Source organism: Bombyx mandarina, chromosome 08 (assembly GCF_030267445.1).
Source record: "Bombyx mandarina strain Sakado chromosome 08, ASM3026744v2".
Lineage (NCBI taxonomy): Eukaryota > Metazoa > Arthropoda > Insecta > Lepidoptera > Bombycidae > Bombyx > Bombyx mandarina.
The window spans coordinates 10067048-10094934 of NC_143215.1; the positions used below are offsets into that span (position 1 = coordinate 10067048).

At 38.1% G+C, this 27887-nt stretch overlaps 2 protein-coding genes across 5 annotated transcripts in view; one reads left to right on the forward strand and one right to left on the reverse strand.

Moving 5' to 3' along the window:
- Positions 1–27887, reverse strand: part of ebo (exportin ellipsoid body open) — a 43546-nt gene that overhangs the window by 6131 nt on the left and 9528 nt on the right. For 2 of the 4 annotated variants that reach the window (XM_089729476.1, XM_089729478.1), the window contains exons 11-21: positions 26657–26749; positions 25837–25993; positions 24565–24697; positions 23799–23925; positions 22965–23105; positions 21887–22063; positions 20299–20486; positions 18093–18269; positions 16901–17093; positions 14259–14489; positions 13469–13581 (exon numbers count right to left, since the gene is read on the reverse strand). In XM_089729476.1, the coding sequence (XP_089585602.1) occupies positions 13483–13581; positions 14259–14489; positions 16901–17093; positions 18093–18269; positions 20299–20486; positions 21887–22063; positions 22965–23105; positions 23799–23925; positions 24565–24697; positions 25837–25993; positions 26657–26749 (1716 nt within the window). In that variant the 3' untranslated portion in view covers positions 13469–13482. Of the gene's footprint in view, positions 1–12940; positions 13083–13128; positions 13582–14258; positions 14490–16900; positions 17094–18092; positions 18270–20298; positions 20487–21886; positions 22064–22964; positions 23106–23798; positions 23926–24564; positions 24698–25836; positions 25994–26656; positions 26750–27887 lie in introns of those variants that run through there. The other 2 variants (XM_089729477.1, XM_089729475.1) reach the window with 2 other exon arrangements.
- Positions 7499–10446, forward strand: LOC114249917 (ADP-ribose pyrophosphatase). The gene is made up of 4 exons (XM_028183635.2): positions 7499–7839; positions 8506–8737; positions 8829–8974; positions 9780–10446. The coding sequence occupies exons 1-4, from the start codon at positions 7584–7586 to the stop codon at positions 10058–10060; spliced, it is 915 nt and encodes a 304-aa protein (XP_028039436.2). The 5' UTR covers positions 7499–7583; the 3' UTR covers positions 10061–10446.

Consider the following 27887-nt stretch of genomic DNA (forward strand, 5'->3'; position numbering starts at 1 on the left):
TTCCAACTGCCGCCGTAAAAGGCATTTTTATTATATACGAACATAAATTAGTTAAATACTCCTCTTAAATTTAAGTATATACATATTTTTTGTTTAATAAATCATGTTAACCAATAATTAATTATTGATACCATTTACAAATTGTAACATAACCTCATCAACTTTTTGTTTTGTTTTTTTAGACGCGCCATGTGTATTATTTAAATGAACGCTCAAAACGCTCCAAAATTCATTCCACTTGAGTTAATGATTGTGACGCCCAGAACCAAGTGAAACAGCAAAAATCGTGGTCGTGAGCGTGATCGTTGTGAGTGCTTAGTGGAACGCACCCTATGACGCTCGAGTAAATCCCCATTTAGCATCGTGGGCTCCCCTACTATAAAGGATCGCTCTACTGTACAGGTCGTGCACGGTAAAGCGATCAAAATGTTCAACGCTTTTTCCGTTTTGGGGAAAGAAGGAATTTGGAATCTCATTTTTATATGATTGCTCATTGAGTTCTCATTTTGGCGCCAATACATTCTACAATATTTTGCGATATTAAAATGGAGTGGGGTGTTATAGAGAACCGAATCGCTGTGATTGCATTACACAAAGTAGGTATGGAGCCAAATGCAATTTTTAAAATTCTCCATACGCTTGGTATTAGTAAAATGTTTGTGTACCGGGCTATTAATAGATGCAATGAGACCTCCTCTGTTTGTGACAGAAAAAGATCTGGCCGTCCACGTAGTGTTCGTACGAAAAAGGTGGTCAAAGCAGACATACTGGTCATTTCATAACTGATAATTTAAAAGAGAATAGGGTGGTAAAATCGAAACAACTACTGAAGCGGTACGCAAAGGGAGGTCATAGAAAAATTTCGTTTACGGATGAGATTTTTTTTACAATTGAGCAACATTTTAACAAACAAAATGACCGTATTTATGCTCAAAGCTCTAAGGAAGCTTCCCAATTAGTCGACAGAGTGCAACGGGGCATTATCCGTCTTCAGTGATGGTTTGGTGGAGTATTAGCTATGAAGGAGTGACTGAGCCATACTTTTGTAAAAAGATATCAAAACATCGGCACAAGTGTATCAAGATACCATTCTTGAGAAGGTAGTGAAGCCCCTTAACAACACCATGTTCAATAATCAAGAATGGTCATAAAGCTCGGTCTACGCAGTCTTGGTTGGAAACAAACGTTTCGGACTTCATAAGAGCTGAAGACTGACCGTCGTCTAGTCCCGATCTTAATCCGCTGGATTATAATTTATGGTCAGTTTTAGAGCGTACGGCTTGCTCTAAACGCCATGATAATTTAGAGTCCCTAAAACAAACCGTACGATTGGCAGTGAAAAATTTTCCCATGGAAAGAGTGCGTGCTTCTATTGATAACTGTCCTCAACGTTTAAATGACTGTATTGCAGCCAATGGAGACCACTTTTTTTTTTTTCCTTTGTTCAGTATTTATGGCAAGACTAGGTATATACAATCGGCATCGATGCGCCACTTCGACAAAGCGGCACAACACGAGAACCCTCTAACGAACATCATACTAAAGGGTGTTTCAAAATGTTTTTCGTTTTTGAATTGACTACTCGATGCCATATGATCCGCACTTTTTTGGCTACAGAAATGCATAGCCAGTATGGCTACAACCGCAACACCTTTTTCCAGCAAGATGGAGCCATTTCTCATGTTACAAATGACTCATTAGCTGCTCTCCAAGATTTACTCTCTGGAAGAGTGATAAGTCGCCGAGGAGACATCAGCTGCCCACCGAGGAGCCCTGATTTAACACCTGCTGATTTTTTCCTATGGGGCTACCTAAAAAGTAAAGCTTACAATCCATTGCCACCCAACCTGAATGTTTTGAAGCAAAGAACCACGGAAGAAATCAACTCTTATTCCAAGAGCGATGCTCCAGCGAGTGATTGAAAATTTTAGCTCCAGATTAAATGAGTGTGAACAAGTGAATGGTGCGCATTTGCAAACGGTTGTTTTTCATAAATAAACTTCAGGAACTGCTCTTTAATTTAACAACAAATAAAACGAGTTTTAATAAATAATTTGTTTTTTATTTAAAATCTAAAAACGGAAAACATTCTGAGACATCCGTTACACCCGTACGGTAACATTCAATTAAGTGTATAATCTATGGTAACATTCTTTAATAAGCGGCACGTAAGTTGGCAAGGTTTTGGTGTAGTGGGGGTAATGTCGCGCATAGTGCAGATTGCAACAAAAAAATTGTCACTTTTATTGCCCGCATATAATTTTATTTTATTTTATTTTTTATTTGCCATAATTTGTTTTTAAGCCTGTTTGTTTAGAAGAAAGTTAAAGAAGAGTTAAAGAGGAATTCGTGAAGTGTATTAGGAGTTATAAATACAATTAAAAGTTAAGAAGTTTATTTAAAAAAATATACTTAATATTAAAAATTATGTGTCGCCGTCGTCACTATCATTTTCTAATAGTTCTACCCCTTGGATTAAATTTATGGCAGCACCTGAGCTGGTGGAAGGAGTTGGCTCCTCATCGTCGACATAACGAAGACTCGCTGTCGTCACTGGCGTAAATAATAAAATGCTCAGTGACTGAATCGACTATATGGTCATTGGTAGTTGGTCCTGGCATTGCAAAAGAACTTAAAACAATAACACTCGTAACAAAAACTAAATTTAAAACAATAACAACTCGTAACAAAAACTCAATATAAACAAAGAGTTCCTACAACTTTAGTAGGCGCATGTATAATCGGGAGCGAACGGATGGTGGACGCGGTGCGGGAGGGGAAGGTCGACTGATTCACCAATCGCGCGCTCGGAACGGTGCTACGTCTTTACCCGCGTCCCGCTTGACAACCAAAGATACCTAAAAAACGACTTCTGCGCATCTAACGACTCTTGCCAAGTTACGTGCCGGGGACTATACCTGGTCTAGACACACACCATACCTACCTCCTACCTACATATTTTTACACTGTTTGCGTTTGGCCTTGCGTTTTGGCAAAGCTGATATTATTATAGTCGTGATGAAAATGGCGGCGATTTTAAAAACTGATGTCCAAATGTTATTCTGAATACTTTCTACATTATACATTAAACCTTGTGAATTTATTTACGTTTTGTCATGCGATGCAGAATTTATTAATAGGTAAGGAAGTCAATTCCTCGCACTTTGGTCGCTTTGCGGCTAGCTACATTTGATCTCTAGGGGGGGACAACCGCCCCCACCTGCTACAACGCGGGACCTCATACTACGCGGGACCTCGTACAAAGCGAGACCTCGTACAACACGGGACCTCGTACAACGCGGGACCTCATACAACGTAAAAAATAAAGCCAAAGTCAAAGTTTACATTTGTAAAGTAAAATAGTCATATGCTTATGACTACATTGTTATTTTGGAGTATGCACCATTGCGCATAACGTGGCAGGTTGGCCGTGTCGTGGATAACATATTTTATTACAAAATAACCGCTTTTTACTACATGCATATAACTAGTCAGGTCATAAGTATTGTCACACAGTTAAAACTTTTCTTTTAGAATGCTGGCCACAAAAAAGTTTATTGAATTCGAATTTCGAATTGTTCATGAAAATAAAAATGTATACTTTTAGAATTTTACTCATTTTTAAATATGGAGTGGATGCTTATAGAAGACCGTGTTGCAGTTATTGCGTTGCATCGTTGCGGTTACGCGCCAATTCAAATTTTTAACATACTGAAAAATTTGAATATAACCAAAAGATTCGTTTATCGTACCATCAAACGATACAATGAAGACTCTAGTGTAGATGACAGGTCAAGAAGTGGTCGCCCTCGGTCTGTTAGGACTCCAGCAGTGATAAAAGCTGTGAAGGCGCGAATTCAAAGAAATCCCAAACGTAAGCAGAAACTGTTGGCCCTTCAGATGGGGTTAAGCAGAACCACGGTGAAAAGGGTGTTAAATGAAGACTTAGGGCTTCGGGCATATCGAAGAAAAACAGGACATCGTTTGAATGCTCGTCTAATGGACCTGGGACTGAAGAGATGCCGCGCTTTGTTGAAGCGGTACGCGGGAAAAAATATCGGGAAATTCTTTTTTCGGATGAAAAAATTTTTACCGTAGAAGAGAGCTACAACAAACAAAATGATAAGGTGTACGCACACAGTAGTGAAGAAGCGAGCAACCGTATTCCGCGTATCCAACGAGGTCATTTTCCATCTTCGCTCATGGTATGGTTGGGAGTTTCTTATTGGGGCTTAATAGAGGTACATTTTTGTGAGAAAGGTGTAAAAACGAATGTAGTTGTGTATCAAAATACAGTCCTGACGAACCTTGTAGAACCTGTTTCTCATATCATGTTCAATAACAGGCACTGGGTATTCCAACAAGATTCGGCGCCAGCTCATAGAGCGAAGAGCACACAAGACTGGCTGGCGGCGCGTGAAATCGACTTCATCCGGCACGAAGACTGGCCCTCCTCCAGTCCAAATTTGAATCCGTTAGATTACAAGATATGGCAACACTTGGAGGAAAAGGCGTGCTCAAAGCCTCATCCCAATTTGGAGTCACTCAAGACATCCTTGATTAAGGCAGCCGCCGATATTGACATGGACCTCGTTCGTGCTGCGATAGACGACTGGCCGCGCAGAATAAAGGCCTGAATTCAAAATCACGGAGGTCATTTTGAATAAACTTTAGTGTCATAAGAATCTATGTTTTGTTAAGTTCATTTTGGTATATGAATGGTTACATAATGAATAAACTTGTTGCAATTATTTTACATTAAACATGTGACAGAATTTATGACCTGACTAGGTATATATTCATATGCATGTAGTAAAAAGCGGTTATTTCAAAATATTGAATTGGAATTGGAATTGTTTGTAATAACAAACAGACACTCCAATTTTATTTATATGTATATGACGGCGCGCCATGGTGATGGCTGAGCGGCAGTTTCTGTCATTACTCGTTTTCGGTTGAACTCAGTTTATTGCAATAATAGTCAATAACACCTTTTGAATAATTATTATTGAAACTCTCAACACATAATTTTCACAATGACAGGGTAAACCGACAGTTTCATTTCAACTGACCGATTGACAGACAGACTGATACTGACTGACTGTCTTACATGGACTGACTGTCTTACACGGACTGACTGTCTGACACTGTCCACGTACCGCCATTTCGTACTCTGGCGTTACGGCGCCTATCCTACATGACCTAATATTAAACCTTATGACACCGTTTATTCAAAAGCAGGATACTATCCTACGATAGTTTATTATATATCTATTATATAACTATTACATATCTAATCCTACGATAGTATAAGTCCAAAAGAAAGATTGGTTGTAACATTAAGATCTCTTGCAACAGGAAATTCGTATCAAGATTTAAAATTTAGTTCTTCAATATTCCAACCCCTGATGAGAAAAACTATGCCTGAAACATGTCGGGCTATTTATAAATGTCTGGCACATTAAATAAAGGCGACCGAAATTAATAATTTTTATTCGGAAGCAAAAAACAAACTAAGACATCCTTACGCACGGAGAGCTATGGGACGACTGAAAGCATTATGTGACTAAATGCGATTACACCTTCCTAAATGCGTTTCTAATTAGGCTTCTAAATGATTTAGTCAGTCAGAAACCATCCTTGCTACTGAATTCAGTATATTAACTTACTTAATGCTATTACACTTCACTGAATTCAGTACGAACTGAATTCAATCGACTAAATTCAGCCAAGTGTAATAAGCCTTTAAATTATACTACGTACCTACCTCCCATAAGTCGTAATATATTAAGTGTATAATCTATGCTACTCACATCTTACCAGATTTCATGAGACTTTTTGGCGGGAACGCGAGGAGTGAAGTTGTGTGATTTGTTTTATTTTGTCTATTTAGTGTTTCTTCAGGTTTAAATGTGTAATAACGGTGGTTTATTAACTGTTTAATATCTGTGAAAGTGCACAAATGTGGGAAAATGAAACAAAGCCGCTGGACGCAACTTCTCGGGATCCTCCAAAAAGTCCACTGAAAAAATCTTAGTAAATGACCACCATTTTACTATGATTATATTTCATTCCATATAATCTCATTTCATTTAATTTCATCCCAGTTGATTAACGTCTCAAATTAATCATTTTCATTTCATTTCCCTCCATATTATCATATTTCATAAAAATAAGAATATAAATTAAAATAAGACATGACTTAAAGGTTTTAGTTACCAGGTCATAAAATCAATTAAAAAAAATGTGTGTGTGTCCGCTCCGACGCACGACTGGAGTTTACTGGATATAAAAAATTAAACGAAACAATACGAGAAATAGTTCTATATTACGACAACACGATACACTACAGATTATTAACAAATTAACGAGACACAAAACAAACGACTAACAAATATATGAAAATACAATAATGAGAGAAACGCGCGATCAGTACGAGGCTTTGTGGCGGACTGCCGGCGCAGCAGCCCGGCGCGCATTTCGTGTGACATGCGCATAACGCATTTCGTGTGACATGCTAGTACGATTTTGGTCCCCATAATTTTCATACCCCGGGCCTATATATGTAAATCGATTCTAAAGGAGTAAACTCCAAAAACCAGATTTCTTATAAGTGTTAATGAAATGTGTGAGTGTGGCCTGAATATTGGTGATTTAAATCATATCATTCTGCCCTGTCCTCAGTGTAACCACTCCATGTTATTTGATCTGATCCACTCTTATCCTTCTTCCAGTATTCCGTTACCTACATCTGTTCCTGTTTTGCTTTCATCATTAAATCATAATGTATATAAAAAGTTATGTTTATTTTTGGAGTTTACTCCTTTAGAATCGATTTACATATATAGGCCCGGGGTATGAAAATTATGGGGACCAAAATCGTACTAGCATGTCACACGAAATGCGTTATGCGCATTTCGTGTGACATGCTAGTACATGCGCCGGCAGTCCGCCACAAAGCCTCGTACTGATCGCGCGTTTCTCTCATTATTGTATTTTCATATATTTGTTAGTCGTTTGTTTTGTGTCTCGTTAATTTGTTAATAATCTGTAGTGTATCGTGTTGTCGTAATATAGAACTATTTCTCGTATTGTTTCGTTTAATTTTTTATATCCAGTAAACTCCAGTCGTGCGTCGGAGCGGACACACACACTTTTTTTACTGTAAATAATATACAAAAGTAAAGTACATAATATGTATATAATTAATATTCTATTTGTTTTAATTTATTAATTACTGTTCTTTTCCTTAGCGTAGTATTCTGTATTAGAGATAGGTGTTTTTATCCTGCTGATCCTATCCTTTATCCGATGATTTCGTCCGATGTAAAATTCTTTTCCTTTACTATTCCGTGTCCTTACCTTTGTTTTTGTTTTTTAAGAGATTTTATGACCTGGTAACTAAGACTTTTAAGTCATGTCTTATTTTACTTTATTTTCTTAATTTTATGAAAAATGATAATATGGAGTGAAATTGTCTGTGGCAATACGCCATAGATTATACACATAATATATACGCACTGCAAGTCTGCGTGACGCCATAAAAAATATATTTAGGCTACTGTTATTTTATTTTTATTTACATGTATACGTTAAATAGAAACGCATTAATAAACTTGTTAATTATTAAGTCTAACTTTATGTCGTGGTCTATTTTAATGAATTCAATATTAACTGTGCATTCCAAATGTCGTGTAGGATTTTATCCTAGGAGTAATTTAAAAAGATTTCCTGTTCCAGATGACAAAGTCGACTGGTCTACCGAGTATAAACAATATAATCCTCCAAATTACACATTTCCAGGCTTACATGGAAAACCATATGCAGATCCAGAAATCGGTTTGTTCTAAAGAAGCACCTTGTTATTTACTTCCCATTTATTAGTTAATGAGATCATTCGATCTGTCGGTCTATCTGATTTTAAGCGGTTAGCCATAAACACTGCAACTTAAATGCCGCTTTCGTCCTAAGACAGGATTATAGAACGACATATTCTTTTTCAAACAATATAAACTCAAATGTAATACAACGCAACAAATTTCAGTAGGCAGCGATTTGACAGTATTTACAGACAGACATTGCCACCGACAATTATAGGTGGGCGAAAGTTCATCTACTGTCCCACTGTTCAATCTGGTACAATTTTTTTGGCATCAGAAATAGGTAGGATGATAGGCCATTCATGCAGGCTTATAACATCTTCTCCAACTAGTCCTTTAAGGTAGGATAAATATGTAGGTACTATGGATAGATAAAACAGAAATAGCACAAGGTTGCATATTCATATTTTCTGATTTTTAATTTCTTTTGTTAAATTTATCGGCAGAATAACTGTCGATCAACTTGGCCATAAGTGGTCACTGGAAAACATAGATACTGAATTGATGTTTGAAAATGAGTGAGGAAGTTAAATTACAAAATAAGTTTACTGATGTATCTCTAGTTTTAATGCTTTGTGTTAGTAAACAATGCTATAATAACTCAAAAAGATTTATTGTATTTTAGGTGATCCTAACTTTGAACCTTTATGGAATAGCATTGATGGCAATATAAGTAGAGTGAGTTACAATGGACCATATCAAATTGTCAATGGTTTCCCTTTAAACCCTCTGGGACGTACTGGCATCTGTGGTCGAGGTGTTTTAGGACGATGGGGTCCTAATCATGCTGCAGACCCAATTATAAGTCGTTGGAAAAGACTTGACAATGGAAATATGGCTGTGGGTGTAAATAATAAGTAAATTATTGTTTCTGTAATATCAAAATGGCCAAATAATGTAACTAAAAAGATGAAGATCCCTAACATATATATTCATTTACATTTTCAGACCTATATTACAATTTATAGCTATAAAACGGGGTGACACTGGAGAGTGGGCTATACCAGGTGGTATGGTGGATCCTGGTGAAAAAGTTAGTGAGACTGCTATAAGAGAATTTAAAGAAGAAGCTCTTAATTCATTAAGCCTGACAGGTTTGTCTTATTTACATTACCTTCAAGAACCGATTAGTATATAGGCCACCTGATGATAAGGGTTCACCATTGCTCTTGGACATTAGCAAGCCATAACCTACTTTTCAAACCCCATTTGAAGGGTATGTTACGAATAATGTTATCAAAAATCCCAAACATACATAGCTCCGATCGCAATGTGAAATACTGCTCTCTGTAATGCGTTTGGGTTTGAAGAATAGGGCAGTCGTTGTAACTCCACTGAGACCATAGAACTTCTATCTGAAGGTGGGTGGCGCATTTACGTTGTAGATTTCTATGGGCTCCAGTAACCACTTACAGGTGGGCTGTGAGTTCGTCCACACATCTAAGCAATAAAAAATAAAAAACTAATACCTGGAAAGGCAATGAACATATTTTTTTTCCACCTATGCTGATAACCTTGAGAGGCTATTTCAGTTTCACCCTAACATGCAGGTGACCTCACGGGGCTCAAACCCGAAGTGCTGCTAACAGTGACCCTAGCAACAGCAGTGCTTCGCAGAATCTACCAGGATCGGAAACGCAACCCACTGAGAAGATCCGGCAAGAAACTCAGTGGGCTGTGTCTATGTGTCAATTCGCTCGTCGAGCCCATCGGCGCAAGCGACGGGTTCGACGAGGACGGTGACCGGTAATGTAGATGAAGTTGATTGTTCCTGGAAATAATGACGGGCACTACTCTGGTAGTAAATGATAAAATGAAAATGATGGGATCTCAAATTAATGTTCACAATTCAATAAACCTACTTTTATTAGAAAAACATTTTTCAAACTTTTGTTTCAGATAAGATACAATGGGAGAAAGAAATAGATGAATTCTTTAGTGAAGGTGAAGTAATATATCAAGGTTATGTGGATGACTGTAGGAATACTGACAATTCTTGGATTGAGACCATAGCATACAACTTCCATGATGAGAGTGGTTTAACTGTTGGTTTATTAAAACTTCATGCGGGAGATGATGCTGTAGGAGTATGTTGGGTTGACATTACTCCTGACTTGAAACTGTATGCAAGTCATACAGAAATTGTTAATTCAGTTTTAAAATTAAGAATAAAAAATTGAAACAAAAAATATTTTATAATTTTATTTTTCTACAATTATAAAAACTAATGATATATAGAAGTAATGGTCGCTGTGTTTAGTATTATTACCAGACATAAATTATGTTGTCATATACACAATCTGTATAAATGCAAGTAAATGTTTTTCAGACAAAGATATAGATTTGCATGGAGTGTATGTATAGTTCATTTATTAACCCTTCCGCTCCGATCGTCTGCTCTAGACGGCATTCGCGTGCTACCGCTGGATCATCAACCCCACGATATTCTTGTTTATAGATTCCTGCACATCGATGGCACTTGTCTCGATCTCTTAACTATGTATCATATATTTATTTTTAATTGTTGAGAATTTTAATTTGACATATTAAATTTTAATATGCTGCATTATCTTTGTATTTTTTATGTAAAACAAAGAAGAGTACGGAGAATGACAAGGATGCACCGAAGGACGAATGCCCAATTTATTTATGCGCAAGATTCACACTATGGCACTGCCGTAGTGGGTTAAATGAAATTTAGTCAAAGTACATGACTTTAACTGACTAATTCGTCATCTTTCATTTCATTTAACCCTCGCTTTTATCGAATTAAATTAAAAAATATATAACAAGAACTTTTATGCACTTTTTAAGACGTGCTAAGAGGCGTCAAATTATTTATGATAACATTGTATGATAACTGATGTATATTCAACGGATACAGAGTATTTGTAAAAACAATTCGTTATGAATTATGAATGTGTTGTTGTGTTTTGTTTGTCTTAAGTACTTATTACAATATCTATATTATACTTTACCTAATATTATTACATACAATACGCACCGCAAATTATTCCGACATAACTCGAGGTATTCATTTTGTAATTTAGGCACTTACTTGCGAAAATACGTATAAATACCACCAAAATATAACTATATTTGTTATGCTGCGCCCATAAAATGACTAGTTCTAAATGATTGAACTACAAACTCAGAAAGCGGATAATATATTTTTAATGAAGAAAAAAAAGATAAAATAAATGCAAACACAGTGGTGTGATCTCGCATTTCAATGTGAAAAACGCCAATTGGTAACTAATTTATAAACAAAAAAATCGTACATTTATTGTATTATTAGTAGGTACATTTGATCAGTTTATCATTCTGTTTCTGTGTAATTTTTTGAATTTTCTTTATCACCTCCTAAGAAATGCTTTATTTTGAACGATTTTTAAGTTAGGTTAGGTTAAGTGACCCCAACAAACTGCACCACGGGCATCTTCAACAATCGGTCAGGGCAATCTAGTAGATAGTCCCCGGCACGTAACTTGGCAAGAGTCGCTAGATGCGCAGAAGTCGTTTTTTAGGTCTCTTTGGTTGTCAAGCGGGACGCGGGGAAAGACGTAGCGCGCGATTGGTGAGTCAGTCGACCCTCCCCTCCCGCACCGCGTCCACGTGCCGTTCGCTCCCGGTTACACATGCGCCTACTAAAGTTGTAGGAACCCTTTGTTTATATTGAGTTTTTGTTACGAGTTGTTATTATTGTTTTAAATTTAGTTTTTGTTACGAGTGTTATTGTTTTAAGTTTGTTTGCACTGCCAGGACCAAATACCAATGACCATATAGTCGATTCAGTCACTGAGCGTTTTATTATTTACGCCGGTGACGACGGCGACTCTTCGTTATGTCGACGATGAGGAGTCAACTCCTTCCACCAGCTCAGGTGCTACCATAAATTTAATCCAAGGGGTAGCACTATTAGAAAATGATAGTGACGACGGCGACACATAATTTTTAATATTAAGTATATTTATTTAAATAAACTTCTTAACTTTTAATTGTATTTTATTTGTAACACCTAATACACTTCACAAATTCCTCTCTTTTCTTTAATTTTCTTCTAAACACAGAGGCTTAAAAATAAATTATGGCAAATAAAAAATTTAATAAAATTAAATTAAATTATATACGGGCAATAAAAGTGACCGTTTTTTTGTTGCAATGTGCACTATGCGCGACATTACCCCCACTACACCAAAACCTTGCCAACTTACGTGCCGCTTACTATACCGGCTACCACGATAAAATATACACCTATTTTGTGTTAACGCTATGAACGGTGAAAAGTTTCATCAAGTTCTATGAAATGGATCTTCTCTAGCTAAGTGTGATGGTGGAAAAAATTATAATAAAAAAAATGTGAGCCGTCACGGGACGCCTCGCAGATGTGAAACATCGACATTATTCTCTAAAAGTAATATGCAGAAAAGAACAGATTGTGATAGGAACTAAATATGTCATAATGATAAAATAAAATATTACGAGAAAATAATTTGTTTTCAAGTAAAACACAGGTTATGTGTACTGTAGTAAACAACACTATATACACTACGTAGTAGTCACTATAGGTATCCGAGCTCAGTGTAGCGAGAGAGATGGCTTAACGCCGGATCGAGTGGGAGAGAATCGCAGTCGATTACGCATGGCGACGCGTCGCCACTCCGTACACGCTACTGCATATAGACTGTATATATATACCACCACCATATAGGTTTTATGTTTCACACCAAAAGTCTAGTTTGGTGATTGAGGTTCCTGACTACTTTCCTACGGGATATGAATGAGATTCCCGGACTGAGTACCTTTGTAATGGATATTTGGTAGTCAAACAGCAATACAACTGGTAATTGGGAGTTCTAGCCCAGAGATGTACAATGTTTGTACAATGTGACAATATTTTAGAAGCGAATTTAGTTAGACTTTCCACGTGAAATTCCTCATTTCCTCCTGTTGCAATGTTCAAAATAATCTTTTTTATCAAAATAGGTAAGTTTGATTTATTTGAAAAAAAAAAGGTTATTCAAATGTTTTCATGAAAATGTACATGTATGAAAATACATATAGTAAATTGTTAATCCTAAGTTGAATTGTAGATCATAAGTTGTCAGTGGTTATGCTCAAATTTCCACAACTGCTGGAACACTAGTATGTATAAATTAAGAACTGTCTGAGAGACTTTTCCAACACAAACGTCCTCATATCCTAAAAATCATAGGGAAAAATATATTTTACTAAGAACATTGCCTACTTTTTTTAGGACATGTACATTTTATTGATGGAAAACAAACATATATATTATTTTTTATAATTAATAGATATTAATGCAGCAAATTGATAAATAATTCTAGTGATTTCAATTCCAACATCAATAAATACAGAGCCTAAAATGAAGATTCTCTAAAGAAGGTGACGTTATCAGAAAAGACATTTCTCAAGTTGTTATTTTCAATAAATTTTTTTTACAAAAATACTATATTAATCTGAAATAAAGCGAATTTTATAAATTCATAGCATATTGAACAATTCCCGAGTTTACTACACGAGTAGTGTAGAATGGACTGACAGTGATATCACACTTCCTTACGTACATTGGCTGGAGACATCAGGTGGCCATGTCGACCGGGGCGGCCGCGTGGTAGGCCCGGTAACAGTTCACGTCGTTAATTAGCCGATGTATATTCTGTGTAAACGTAGGGAGATCCTAAAACAAGAATTTTATTGTTAAGTTTTTTCATACCACCGCCATTACTCGACAAAATAATTTGTTTAGCAAAATGTTAAATTTTATGAATTATTACTTAAAATTAACGGCAAAATTAAAAATATTATTTTAATAGTATATGTTGTTAAGGTAATGTTATAAATTACTATTGATATATCCAAAAATATACACAACGTTACCCATGTAAAATGTTTAAGTGATGAATGTTTAAGTGAAATATTTTCTGCTTTTTCCTTACATTTCATTATTATGCAACGAATACAATATTGGCTTTTCGTAGTTCTAGAGTATTTATAAGGATCAGGTGGTTTGCGGTATATGCTAGTAAGTATCATTTGTATAATTCATTAATAATGTGTAGGTATGTGCATTACTATAATTCTCATGTTGTATTTGTTATTTTAGTTATGTGTTATCTGTTCTACACACACTCATCACTTTTTATTATTATTCTTATTATCCTCTCGCAGGTCTGCTGGAAGAGATTTCTTAAAGAAATAAGCAGTGCCTTTGTACATAATTTTCCTATTACTCTGTATCATGTCCTCTTTTCTGTGTGTACATAAATAAAAAAATAAAAAATAAATAAATAAATAATATTCTTATTAACTACACGACGGTAAATCTACAGGTCGATGTAATAAGGCGTGACGTACAGTATCTGGTGGGAAGTTCTCGAGGTACTGCAGGTGGTGCGGCGCGAGGCCGGGCAGCGAGCGCAGGAAGCGCGGCAGGAAGGCGAGGCGGAACGCGGAGAAGTCGACCGCCGCCATCGCGTGCACTGCCGCCGTCAGCTCGTCGCGCGCCAGCCCGCGCCAGCCGCCCTCCGCCAGCCCGCCCAGCGCCACCGACAGGAACTCGCACAGGAACTCCGAACGGAATATAGCCTGACACCAAGTACAGGTTGTTTTTTTATTTATTTTTTTATTGCTTAGATGTGTGAAACGAGCTCACAGCCCACCTGGTGGTTACTGGAGCCCATAGACATCTACAACGTAAATGCGCCACACACCTTGGTTCTAAGGTCTCAGTCTAGTCACAACGGCTGCCCCACCCTTCAAACCGAAACGCATTACTGCTTCACGGCAGAAATAGGCGGGGCGGTGGTACCTACCCGTGCGGACTCACAAGAGGTCCTGCCACCAGTAATTACGCAAATTATAATTTTGCGGGTTTGATTTTTATTACACGATGTTATTTATTCACCGTGGAAGTAAATCGTGAACATTTGTTAAGAGCGTATTTCATTAGAAAAATTGGTACCCGCCTGCGGGATTAGAACACCGGTGCATCGCTCGATACGAATGCACCGGACGTCTTATCCTTTAGGCCACGATGACTTCAAGATAGAGGAAACTTGCTTATTTGGTCTGTATTTTAATGATCAAAGAGTTTTTTTTTACTCGAGTAACACTCTTGTGTGTAAAACTAGTCTAAGCTGTGAGATTATTCAAACTACTTCCCAGAACAAGACAACTAATTTCAATGCGATTATTATTGATCATATTTATTTCTTTGATGATCTAAAATTCAATCGATAATTATAAATACATAATACAGTCAAAACCGTTTACTGCGACATCGTTTAGAACAACATGCCGGTTATAATAACCTAGAACAAAGGTCCCGGCTGAATGCTATATGACCGCCTTATTGAAAACATTGCTTTATACGACATTGCTAATAACGACATACCTCATAAAACGACCACATTTAACTAATATTTCGGAGAATTAGATCTGTTGGAACGACCGGCTAAGCTGTATTGTAAACAATTTGAATAGGTAACCACATTTGTCTTCAATGACTATTAAAATCAGGAAAGAAAACAATAGGATTTAGTTTAGTGTAGGGTCTTTTCTAATTCTTAGAAACAAAACACATGCATGCAGAAGAATCAAAGCCCGCTTCTTCATATCTCTTCAGTTAGTTTGTTACTTATCTATAAACAAGACGCACCAAAACTTTGTGGAGTTATTCGTGAAACTTTCAAAATGTCACAAAAAAAAAGAAAACAAATTAATATTGAAGAAAAATCGCGTATTATATCCAAGCTAGAGAGCGGAATTTTAAACAAAGACTTAGCAAAGGAATATGGTGTATCACACTCGACAATTTCAACCATTTGGAAAGAGCGATGACGATACGTTAATTAAAATCCAACGTGAATTACAAAATACATATCTATGCACAACAGAAGTGTTCCAAACAGACCAAAATTACAGATTTTATGCTCACAGAAAAATACTATACATGTTGTACTTTATGTGTAATAAACAAAATGTACATAATTGAATAAATATACTTTTCCAATAATTCCCTATCGATTTGTTTGTACTTGCACGATACACATTAAGCATCACCGGTTGTTACGACTATCGGTTTTTACGACTGAATATGACCAGTCTCTTCGATGTCGTTATAACAGATTTTGACTGTATATACTTTTAGTGTGAAAAAAGAGCTGTTCTCTCAGACCGTGTAAGCTAAACGATTAGATACACGAATGCACATATAAGTCGTAGACCGTGTAGACTGAATATATTGACAAGCATGACCTTTTTAATGCAAATAAAATTTGATAAGTCACCAAAAATTTAAACCAAGGATCTGAATGCGACAACTTAGCGCACACTGGTAGTTAACACTCGTGTGACAGTCACTATACACCACCACAATCTAGCCTTCGACCTCATGTCTAACGTGACCATACGTCCCGCTTTGGGCGGGATTGTCCCGCTTTCAGGCTATCCGTCCCGCTGTCCCCAACGAGAACAAAAATGTCCCGCTTTCATTTATCTGTTATGCATGTGTTTATTAGAAACTTACCGAATACCTACTTATCCCAAATCCTTATTGTATTACAAAATACATAGTAAAGTAACTCTAATTTTGCTGTAGAAATAAATATTATTTTAAGGGCAAGTCAGTGTAAGAATTAAGATGTCAGTGCGGATAAGATACCATAATAAATTATTTCAAGTCATTTGTAAACCATTTTTTTTTGCATTTAAATATTACATCTTACCCCGACGTATCCTATATATGTATTTATTTATATACGAAATTCAGTAGGCGTCCCGCTTTGACACGAAAAAAAAAAAAGGTCACGTTACTCATGTCTCACGGCGAGCACATGAGCCGGTCCATCCATTGCAGTAGGCAGCGGCTTGGCTCTCCCCCGGGCATTGCTGAAGTCCATGGGCGACGGTAACCACTCACCATCAGGTGGGCCGTATGTTCGTCTGCCTACAAAGGCAATAAAAAAAAAACTATGTAGTGCAATACGTAAACTCACTTTATGATAGAGTTTCCACTTGCTGTTGAGCGTCTCGAGCGTCGCGATGTTGAGCTTGAGCAGCTCTATGTCGGGCAGCAGCAGGGCGCGCCCGAGCGCAGACAGCGCGCCGCGGAACTCGTCCGCGCGCCGCCCCCCCTCCGCCGTGTCGCACTTGTGCGGGAAGAAGTATCGCCACCGATGAATTAATACGCTACAACAAAACCTATCCATCACTACATAGTATAAAACAAAGTCGCTTTCTCTGTCCCTATAAAAAAATATATATACATTTTTAAAAATATATTTACTGGTGGTAGGACCTCTTGTGAGTCCGCACGGGTAGGTACCACCGCCCCGCCTATTTCTGCCGTGAAGCAGTAATGCGTTTCGGTTTGAAGGGTGGGGCAGCCGTTGTAACTATACTGAGACCTTAGAACTTCTATCTCAAGGTGGGTGGCGCATTTACGTTGTAGATGTCTATGGGTTCCAGTAACCACTTAACACCGGGTGGGCTGTGAGATCGTCCACACATCTAGGCAATAAAAAAATAAAAAAAACATTTATAGCGCATTTACGAGATCATGAAAGTTTCAATTAAAATTAACATTTTTTTAATTTTAATTTTTATTTTAAGCGATCGCGCCCCTGCACAGTTTTAATTTTATGTTTTAATTTTTCTTTATCATAACCATGAAGTATGTTCTATAGCTGTGTTTTCGTAACAAAATATTTTGATAAACTTATAGAATTTGCGATAAAGTCAGCATAATTAGATACTATATCCCTCGCAATAAAACCCCTCAACATTCCTTTACTACAGAAGTTCTGTATTTATCATAGTAGAATAAAGGCCTAAAATTATTATAATAAATCTTTAAATATAAGTAAACAGTTCAACAATACAAACATTAAACAAGTGTTTCAAGATCTTTATAGCTTGATAGTAACTGATTTTTTTTTATTGCTTAGATGGGTGGACGAGCTCACAGCCCACCTGGTGTTAAGCGGTTACTGGAGTCCATAGACATCTACAACGTAAATGCGCCACGCACCTTGCGATATGAGTTCTAAGGTCTCAAGTATAGTTACAACGGCTGCCCCACCCGTCAAACCGAAACGCATTATTGCTTCACGGCAGAAATAGGCAGGGTGGTGGTACCTACCCGCGCGGACTCACAAGAGGCCCTACCAGCAGTGTGTTGTTGCCCACCTGGCTAGCAGCGCGTGCGCGGCCCGCGCGAGGTCTGGCGCCAGATGCGAGGCGCGCGGCAGCACGTGGCGGTGCAGCAGCTCGAGCACCACGTCCACGCGCACGCCGCCGCCGCCCGCCTCCACGCCCAGCCGCACGCACTGCACCAGCCGCTCCAGGCTGCCCTCCGTGCCGCCCCTGCAAGCGCACAACCACAACCGTCTTACTACTACCGACCGAACCAACCTAATATCACAAAGCTGAGCCGCGGCCTTTTTATCGCGCGTTGTGAAAGGGGGATAGACGGAAAAAATTCTTACGAAAAGTTGTCACGACACTTTTTAGATCCGTCATTCTGACCAATCAACGTGTAGGCGCTTATCGCGTGACATTGCTCGTATCCGATTGGTCCGCGTAATGAGTACAGTTTCTCGAGATAGCGTTTCAACAATAGTAATTTAGTTCATAGTATTGTCTTTTTCTTCTTCATAATCCGTAATTTATTATTATATCTTAAAAAAAAAATTACAATTCCTTCACTAATTAATCGAAAGGAACTTCGTTCCATCCGGGTGTCCCTTGACACCTCTGAAGTTTTTTTTATCTCCACTGTGTTAGTATAATATACTAGCCGAACTCGCCCTCTTCGCTGGGCATTTAAAATTAACATTATTATTTTTTGTCATTATTATTAGGGAGTCCAACACTCATATAAATATTAGCCTATACATTAAGTAAATGTATTTTCTACACGGATACCAAGTTTCAAGTCAATCGGATGCATGGTTCAGTAGTTATAACGGAACATCCGTAAACCCCACTGTAGATTTATATATTAGTATAGATGTACTAAAGCCCATAGATTCTGATATTGGAGTGTTGTTGCCATCCCTGCGCTCATCCGCAGTGCGTTTATTTTGAGACTTAGCCACGACCTCTAGAATGAAATCACCTTTACAGTGTTTTCCGGATACTATTGCATGTCCTTGTAATATTGTTGATAATTAGAATTTTTATGTCATATCAATTGAAAATTTATTTGTATTTGTATTGTGGAGTGAATAAATGAAATTATTATTATTGTTATTTTTATGTGAGGTCATCAGCGCAAATGTCGCCTAACCCATAATTTTTCATATAGTTGCTTGTATGTATATTGCAATTTATTTAAAACATAATAAATTTTGACGTAAAACCGACCTATCCCTAGTTTCACCCATAGATAATAGATGGCCTTGTAAACATTATTTTTGCGCGTATTATTTTTGCGTACGAAGCAGTGTAAAAGTAAATTCAAATCTCATTATTTCCATACTACACTTTTTTGAAGGGTGGGGCAGACTTCAGAACTTATATCTCAAGGTGGGTGGGGCATTTACATTGTGGATGTCTATGGGCTCCAGTAGCCACTTAACACCAGGTGGTCTGTGAGCTCGTCCACCCATCTAAGCAATAAAAAAATATATACTAACCTTGGTACTATATTAGTAGTCTACTTGGTACTAATTTACTGGTGGTAGGACCTCTTGTGAGTCCGCACGGGTAGGTACCACCACCCCGCTTATTTCTGCCGTGAAGCAGTAATGCGTTTCGGTTTGAAGGGTGGGGTAACCGTTGTAACTATACTGAGACCTTAGAACTTATATCTCGAGGTGTGTGGCGCATTTACGTTGTAGATGTCTATGGGTTCCAGTAACCACTTAACACCAGGTGGGCTGTGAGCTCGTCCACATATCTAGGCAATAAAAAAAAAAAGGTAAGCTTAGGCCACTTTTGCACTGACGGCCTCACATATCATTGTGTGAATAACGACGAAAAGGAAGATTTTATCCGCTCGGTGGACCGACGGTCCGAATGTTGTTGTTCGGAACTTGTATATATGCAGGCTTATATTGAAAATGTTGTAAGCGAGATTCAGGAATCTGCCAAATATCTTGTATTGTATGATGGCTACCCGCCACATCATCTTAGCAATTTGACTCTCTCTTTACTGGTGGTAGGACGTCTTGTGAGTCCGCGAGGGTAGATACCACTACCTGTTTCTGCCGTGAAACAGTAATGCCTTTCTACTGTTAAAAGTGAGACTTTACAACTCCGTGACTCAAAGGTAGGTGGCGGCATTTACGTTGTAGATGTCTATGGGCTCCGATTGTCACATAACATCAGGTGGGCCTTGAGCTCGTGCACATATCTAAGCAAAAAAAAAATGATAAAAAAACCAATATACCTCTGAGCTACATCAAGGAACACGTCGATGGCGGCGTAAGTAAAGTTTCCGAGCTGTGGCAGCAACGCGGTAAAAAGTGCTAGAAAGAAATCCGTTATCTCGGTCTCTGCGGCCGCATACATTCCGCTGGGCTCGCACAGCATCCGAAGCGCAGTTTCCGCTGCGTTTTGTATGCCTTCTGCTATTATCTGTGGTCGTTATAATAAAGCAGTATTAGCAGAGACTTTTTGGCGGGAGCGCGAGGAGTGAAGTTGTGTGATTTGTTTTATTTTGTCTATTTAGTGTTTCTTCAGGTTTAAATGTGTAATAACGGTGGTTTATTAACTGTTTAATATCTGTGAAAGTGCACAAATGTGGGAAAATGAAACAAAGCCGCTGCACGTAACTTCTTGGAATCCTGACCACCATTTTACTGAGATTATATTTCATCCCATATCATCAACATTTCATTTAATTTCATCCAAATTTCACTCCATATTATCATTTTTCATAAAAATAAGAATATAAATTAAAAATAAAACATGACTTAAAGGTCTCAGTAACCAGGTCATAAAATCATTTTTAAAAAAGCAGTATTAGCAATATCCTCGATTTTGTTATTCAATCTTACGGTGCAGTTCGGAATCGAAACAAGTTCGTATCTTAAGAACTGTGTACTATGAAGTAGGTATTCTATTGGTAGGAAAGTAATATATTCTATTTTGAAGTGATAGCCATTTTACAAATGCAATTAAGAATTTAATCTTCTTCAAAACCGAGGCGCCGTATGCAACGTTCTTTTTTATTTGTTTTTGTAATCAATAACTGGTTATTATAAACATTTCTCTGTTGTTTGAACATCCAATACTAAAATATTTAAGCGTTCTAAAATTGAAATTCATCTTCACTAAAGGGCCCTGGTAAACGATAAAATTGTTTGTCAAATTATTGAACAATACGCAGCTTTGTTTGACGTGTTTGATGGAAATCTTGATTGACGGCGTGTTTGACAATCAAGTTTGAACGTGTATGGGGGTGTTTGTCAAACAAGATCTCAGTCGTTGCTCGACGCGACGTCTCGTTATGGCAAGGATAAAACCGAATCTAAGGGCAAGTTAACAAACTCGTTTGATCTTTGATTTGATCGTTTAAGCTATTGTTTGATGAAAACGTAAAGTTTGACAAACAAATTTGATCGTTTACAGGGTGCTTTAAGGTTTAATTTATGATGCAGTTTATTTATTTCTTAAAATAAAGATTAATGTTTATAATCTATGCATTCTTCAACCGTTGTCTTCGGCGCGCCAGGAAAGATTCCTATCATAGTATCGTCAACGTACAATAGAGGGCACTTGAATAGCTTCAAGAAATCACGAAGGGAGACTGGGGTTGAAAAATACTTTAACGATCCAATTTCGCGGTTTTTACTGTCATTATATTGTTACGGTACCACGAAAATTAAAGTATTTGCAACGTTGGAAATTAATACCAATAAAAAAAAAACGAGAGTTAATCGTAAGAATAGTTTTCTTTTTAAAGCACTGTCACTTTTTATAGGGTGATTTCTGGATGACCATTTTATAAGTTTGTTCATGGTTGGGTGCTGTACCTTTTTGGAGTGCGTGGATGCGTCCGCGAAGGCGTGCAGCAGCGCAGTGAGCGGCGGCAGAGCGGCGCGCGGCGCAGCCCCCGCCCCCGCCCCCCACGCCGCCACCAGCGCGCGCGCACGCTCGCCCGTCCCGCGCACGAACAGCGACACCAGCGCCTCGCGGACCGCGCCCGCCGTCTGACAGACACATAGTTTTTATTTATTTATTGCCCTTGTAGGCAGACGAGCATACGGCCCATCTGATGGTGAGTGGTTACCGTCCATGGACTTCAGCAATGCCAGGGGGGCAGAGCCAAACCGCTGCCTACCGCTATGATGTGATATGATGCGCCATGTGCACTATTAGCCTATCCTACCCTATCCGGGGGCAGGACTATCATAATCATATTGTTCGCATACATTAATAAAAAAAAACAAAAGTGTTTGTAATAAGAAAAGTTTGAAAACAAAAACAAAAACACTCGTTAGCCGCAAACCGAACTAAAAATTTAAATAACAGTTTTTATTCATTCCATCCAGATTATAATCAGGATGCAAAGTATTGAATAAAAAAAACAATGTCATCGGTACTAAGGGTAGTGAGTACGAGGCGTTAGATAATAGATCACAACATTTTATTTGAAATCAAACTAAAGTCCGCCACGTGTTAAGATTATACGACGTCGCCCTTAGAAAACGTTTGTCAAAAATTTACACAAAGGAAAAAATCTTTAAAAGTGGAAGATTTTAGCATGCTCAATAAAATCGAATAACTATATGATTATCTATACTAATATATAAATCTACAGTGGTTTTTACGGATGTTCCGTTATAACTACTGAACCATGCATCCGATTGACTTGAAACTTTGTATCCATGTAGCAAACACATGTACTTGATGGATAGGCTAATATTTATATGAGTGGTGGACTCCCAGTTGCGGGGGCATTAATGATGAGAATGTTGGTGGGGGTGAGAAATAATAATGTTAATTCTAAATGCCCAGCGAAGCAGGCGGGTACAGCTAGTTGAATTATAAATGTGTTTTAATTCGATTACATACAAGCTTGACATATTATTATTATAAACGATATCTCACTTTCGGTTCCAGGTAGTGCAGGGAGCGTTGCGCGTGATTGTACAGTTCACCGACGAGCGACATGGGATCACTTGTCAACTTAACGTTTTTCGATAAACTCAGTAGCAGCTGCGCAGCCGCTTGGCACAGTAACGGAGGTTCCTGTAACAGAAGCCACGAGTTCGATATATTTATTTTTATTTATTTATTATTTTATTTTAATACTAACAATCACGCCACGTCGACTGGTCCCGTGATAAGTTCGTAAAGAACAGAAAAAAATGTAAGACTTTTATTATACACATACATATATTTAATATACATCCATAACCCTGGAAAAGACATTTTATATTTATCATACAAATATCTTCCCTTGGCGGGGTTCGAACCCGCGACCTTCTTGTGCAGTGACCATGTCACTTATCACTGCACCAGACGGCCGTTAAATAATCATCATTTGAGTAAAATTGCCAGTTCACAATTTAGACACTGTTCTATTAGGAAACTGTATTTTTTATTGTTCAAATAGACGGATGAACTCACGGTCCATATTATGCTTTTAAATAGTTATCACAGCTAATAGTCATAAACAACGTAAATTGCGCCACCCACTTTGAGACATGAGTTCTAAGTCTCAGTTATTACAGTACAACGGCTACCCCAACCCTTCAAACCGAAACGCATTACTGCTTCACGGTAGAACTAGGCAGGGCGGTGTATCTACCCATACGGGCTCACAAGGTGCCCTAATACCAGTAAGAAAGAAGAGGTCTTAGATGAGTAAATTTTAAAAGTTTAATGTTAGCTGAACCTTGAGAGCATTATCATTTAGACTATAATTCTGTTACGTCTTACAGGGATATCACGAGGTAGCAGAAAAGGCACCGTAGACGAGAACAGGCCTTCCATAGTTTGTACGGGCACGCCGCAGTCCGTCGCGTAACAGCACCAAGCGCCCATGCACGCGAACATCTCGGCGTGACTGGAATATGTTCAGTGCGCTTAGTGAGAGTTTTTTAACGTTCTCGATAGCGTAAAAGTTTACTCAAATTTGTATGGAACAGCTTCCCTAGCGGTAAGCGTAGGCAAATGTTCCAACTCCTAATTTGGTTTTTTTTTTTTTTTTTTTTTTTATTGCCCTTGTGGGCAGACGAGCATACGGCCCACCTGATGGTGAGTGGTTACCGTCGCCCATGGACTTCAGCAATGCCAGGGGCAGAGCCAAGCCGCTGCCTACCGTTTAATACTTGCGGACTAAATAATAATAATAATAATGGTTGGTTCGAAGTAAGTATCAGTTGAATGGAATATTTGAAATGTATTCAACTGATAATTATTTTTAATAAATGTATCTTTTTTATTTGATTGGTGTTGCTAATTTTAAATACTATGTACACTTATGGACGTATTGTTGCCTGAAAAAAAAAAACGATTGCGCAAAGTCATACAGACCTACATTATTTCTTACCTAAAGAATGGGCATCTATTTCAAAAAGTTACATAGAATTTCCTTCACAATTAATTTTGTTGAATCTGGAAGTCACGACTAGTATATAAAAGTATAGTATAATTATTTATATGATGACATCTAGATTTAGGGATTATATACAAAATTGTTTACATGTGCAGTAGAGCACGCGCGTAGTGCGGAGGGTGGCCGCGGGCGAGGGGCGGCGCGGCGAGGGCGGCGCCCGCGCGCTCCAGCAGCACGCCGCCCAGCTGCACCGCCGACACGCGCCGTCCGCTCTCAGACTCTAACAACAAACAACAACAAACATCTGTGAAGTGTCTATGGTTAAAATTCTTTTTTTCATAATTATAATATATCAACCTCAGTGTGCTTAGTGCGAATTTTTTAACGTTCTCGATAACGTAAAAGTTAGCCCAATTTTGTATGCAATTGGAACAGCGCCCCTAGTGGCAAACGTAGGCAAACGATCCCTGAACCAATGTGTTTTCAGTGAAAAAAAATATGACGTGACTCTAAAGCCTCGATATATTTATAATGAGGTTTAAATATATATGTGTATAAACACTGTAAATTTTAACTTTCTGATGTCATGTATGGCATATGGAAAAAAAGCACTTCAATTTATTTTCCCTATAAGCCTTATTTGTAGCAATACGAATGTTTAACGAAAATGACAAAGTGTTATAGCTGTTTCCAAGTGAGATGCTTACCACCAACGAATAGCATTTCCGTTTTATCTGTATAGATTGTTACCCGATTAATGGATAAACAGTTGAAGTCGATTGTACAGAGTAAGTAGTCACTGATATGTTTACATACGATATTCTCTGCGACTTGAGGAAAACTCTTCTATCACCCAACCTTATCATATCTTAAAAGTCATAGTAAAAAAATTAATGTAGAATGAGCAGCCCACTCTCGTAAAACACTAGCGTACTACAATCGTAAACCGATATTACTGGTTATAGAACGTATTGTAAGCCCACAATAGTAAGTACCACCATCCCGCCTATTCCTGTCAGAGATGCCTTCCGGTTTAAAGGATGGGAAAGCTCCGGTCACCGTCGTCATCAAACCCGCCGCTTGCGACGAAGGGCTCGACGAGCGAATTAACACATAGACACAGGCCACTGAGTTTCTCGCCGGATCTTCTCAGTGGGTCGCGTCTCCGATCCGGTGGTAGATTCTGCGAAGCACTGCTCTTGCTAGGGTCAGTGTTAGCATCACTCCGGTTTGAGCCCCGTGAGCTCACCTACTAGTTGAGGTTACGCTGAAATAGTCTCTCAAGACTATCAGCTTAGGTAGGAAAAAAAAACAATGGGAAAGCCATAATATAATACAATACGATTGAGACTTAGAGCCCATGTCTCAAGTGTTTGGTTAAACTATCCTTAGTAGTGAACGCGTAACGATATAACATACCGGAAAGCAGCGCAGGAGCGAGTCGTCCGAGCACGCGGGTGAGCACGGCGAGGTCGAGCAGCGCCACGAGCAGGCGCTCCCCCTCCGCGCCCGCCGCCGCGCCCGCCCGCCACGCCGCGCGCCCGTGCACGCCCACCAGGCACTGCCACCGCTCCAACTGACACACAGACAGTTTAATATTACGAAAGAGCTAAATTTTTGTCTTCGTAATAGGTTTTTTTTATTTTTTTTATTGCTTAGTTAAGTGGACGAGCTCACAGCCCACGTGGTGTTAAGTGGTTACTGGAGCCCTTAGACATCTACGACGTAAATACGCCACCCGCCTTGAGATATAAGTTCTAAGGTCTCAAGTATAGTTACAACGGCTGCCCCACCCTTCAAACCGAAACGCATTAGTGCTTCACGGCAGAAATAGGCAGAGTGATGGTACTTACCCGTGCGGACTCACAAGAGGTCCTACCACCAGTAATATACATAAATTATAATTTTGCGAATTTGATTTTCATAACACGATGTTATTCCTTCACAGTGGAAGTCAATCGTGAACATTTGTTGAGTACGTATTGCATTAGAAAAATTGGTACCCGCCTGAAATTCGAACACCGGACGTCTTATCCTTTAGGCCACGACGACTTCACAGAATAATTGATATTATACCAAGATGATAATCAAGAAACTAGCACTGATTTATAAGATACCTACATTTTATTATTTCACCACTGTCATTAATTACATTTATTTTAATATTTAAAACTAAAATCATTGTGAATAAAGAATATAAAAATAAATTTAAATATTCAACAACACTTAGGATACTAACGACACAAGTGAATACGTCCAAGGGCGCCAAATCAGCCACTCTCGCCACACATTCAATGCAATGTTTCAGGAATGTCTGATATTCTGTTTCACCCTAAAACATAAAGACAAATTTAAGAAAAGAAAAAAAACGAATTTGCACTTTGGCCACAACAACCTCTTTTTTATTTATTTCAACTTACTCAAAGAAGTCATGAAATGATTCGAAACGTCCCTGGGAACTAAGATAACTAGATTTACTATAAGTATTACGGTTTCAACTGAGGAGAAAACCCATCTGAATCTTCGAAGCATTATGATTGGGTATGGGTTCCACAGCGATTATCGACTAATTAAATAAAAACTAGACTTTGACTAATGTTCTAATGTTACAAAATTAATATATTCTACATAATTGCGTTTTTTTTCTTCATTCTTTGTGTAAGACTTTCAAAAGATTTTTTTCAGACTAGAATTTCAAAAAAATCTCGTTATTCTTGCTAAGGCAAAATTCCCACAATACAAAAAGTGTGAGTAAAATAACATTTTAACGTGAATGAGAATGCCAGAAGCTGATAAAGTAACAACTAAATAGACCATAATTACCTAGTCAGGTCATAAGTACTGTCACACAGTAAAAACTTTTCTTTTAGAATGCTGGCCACCAAAAAGTTTATTGAATTCGAATTTCGAATTGTTCATGAAGATAAAAATAGTATACATTTAGAATTTTACTCATTTTTAAATATGGAGTGGACGCTTAAAGAAGACCGTGTTGCAGTTATTGCGTTGCATCGTTGCGGTTACGCGCCAATTCAAATTTTTAACATACTGAAAAATTTTAATATAACCAAAAGATTCGTTTATCGTACCATCAAACGATACAATGAAGACTCTAGTGTAGATGACAGGTCAAGAAGTGATCGCCCTCGGTCTGTTAGGACTCCAGCAGTAATAAAAGCTGTGAAGGCGCGAATTCAAAGAAATCCCAAACGTAAGCAGAAACTGTTGGCCCTTCAGATGGGGTTAAGCAGAACCACGGTGAAAAGGGTGTTAAATGAAGACTTAGGGCTTCGGGCATATCGAAGAAAAACAGGACATCGTTTGATTGCTCGTCTAATGGACTTGAGACTGAAGAGATGCCGCGCTTTGTTGAAGCGGTACGCGGGAAAAAAATATCGGGAAATTCTTTTTTCGGATGAAAAAATTTTTACCGTAGAAGAGAGCTACAACAAACAAAATGATAAGGTGTA

Bases quoted from the DNA above. Each gene is read 5' to 3' on its own strand.
- LOC114249917 (XM_028183635.2), top strand. From the start codon at position 7,584: ATGTATACGTTAAATAGAAACGCATTAATAAACTTGTTAATTATTAAG. The intron at 7,840-8,505 runs GTTTGTTCTAAA...ATTGTATTTTAG, and splicing joins ATATGCAGATCCAGAAATCG to GTGATCCTAACTTTGAACCT. The intron at 8,738-8,828 runs GTAAATTATTGT...TTACATTTTCAG, and splicing joins GCTGTGGGTGTAAATAATAA to ACCTATATTACAATTTATAG.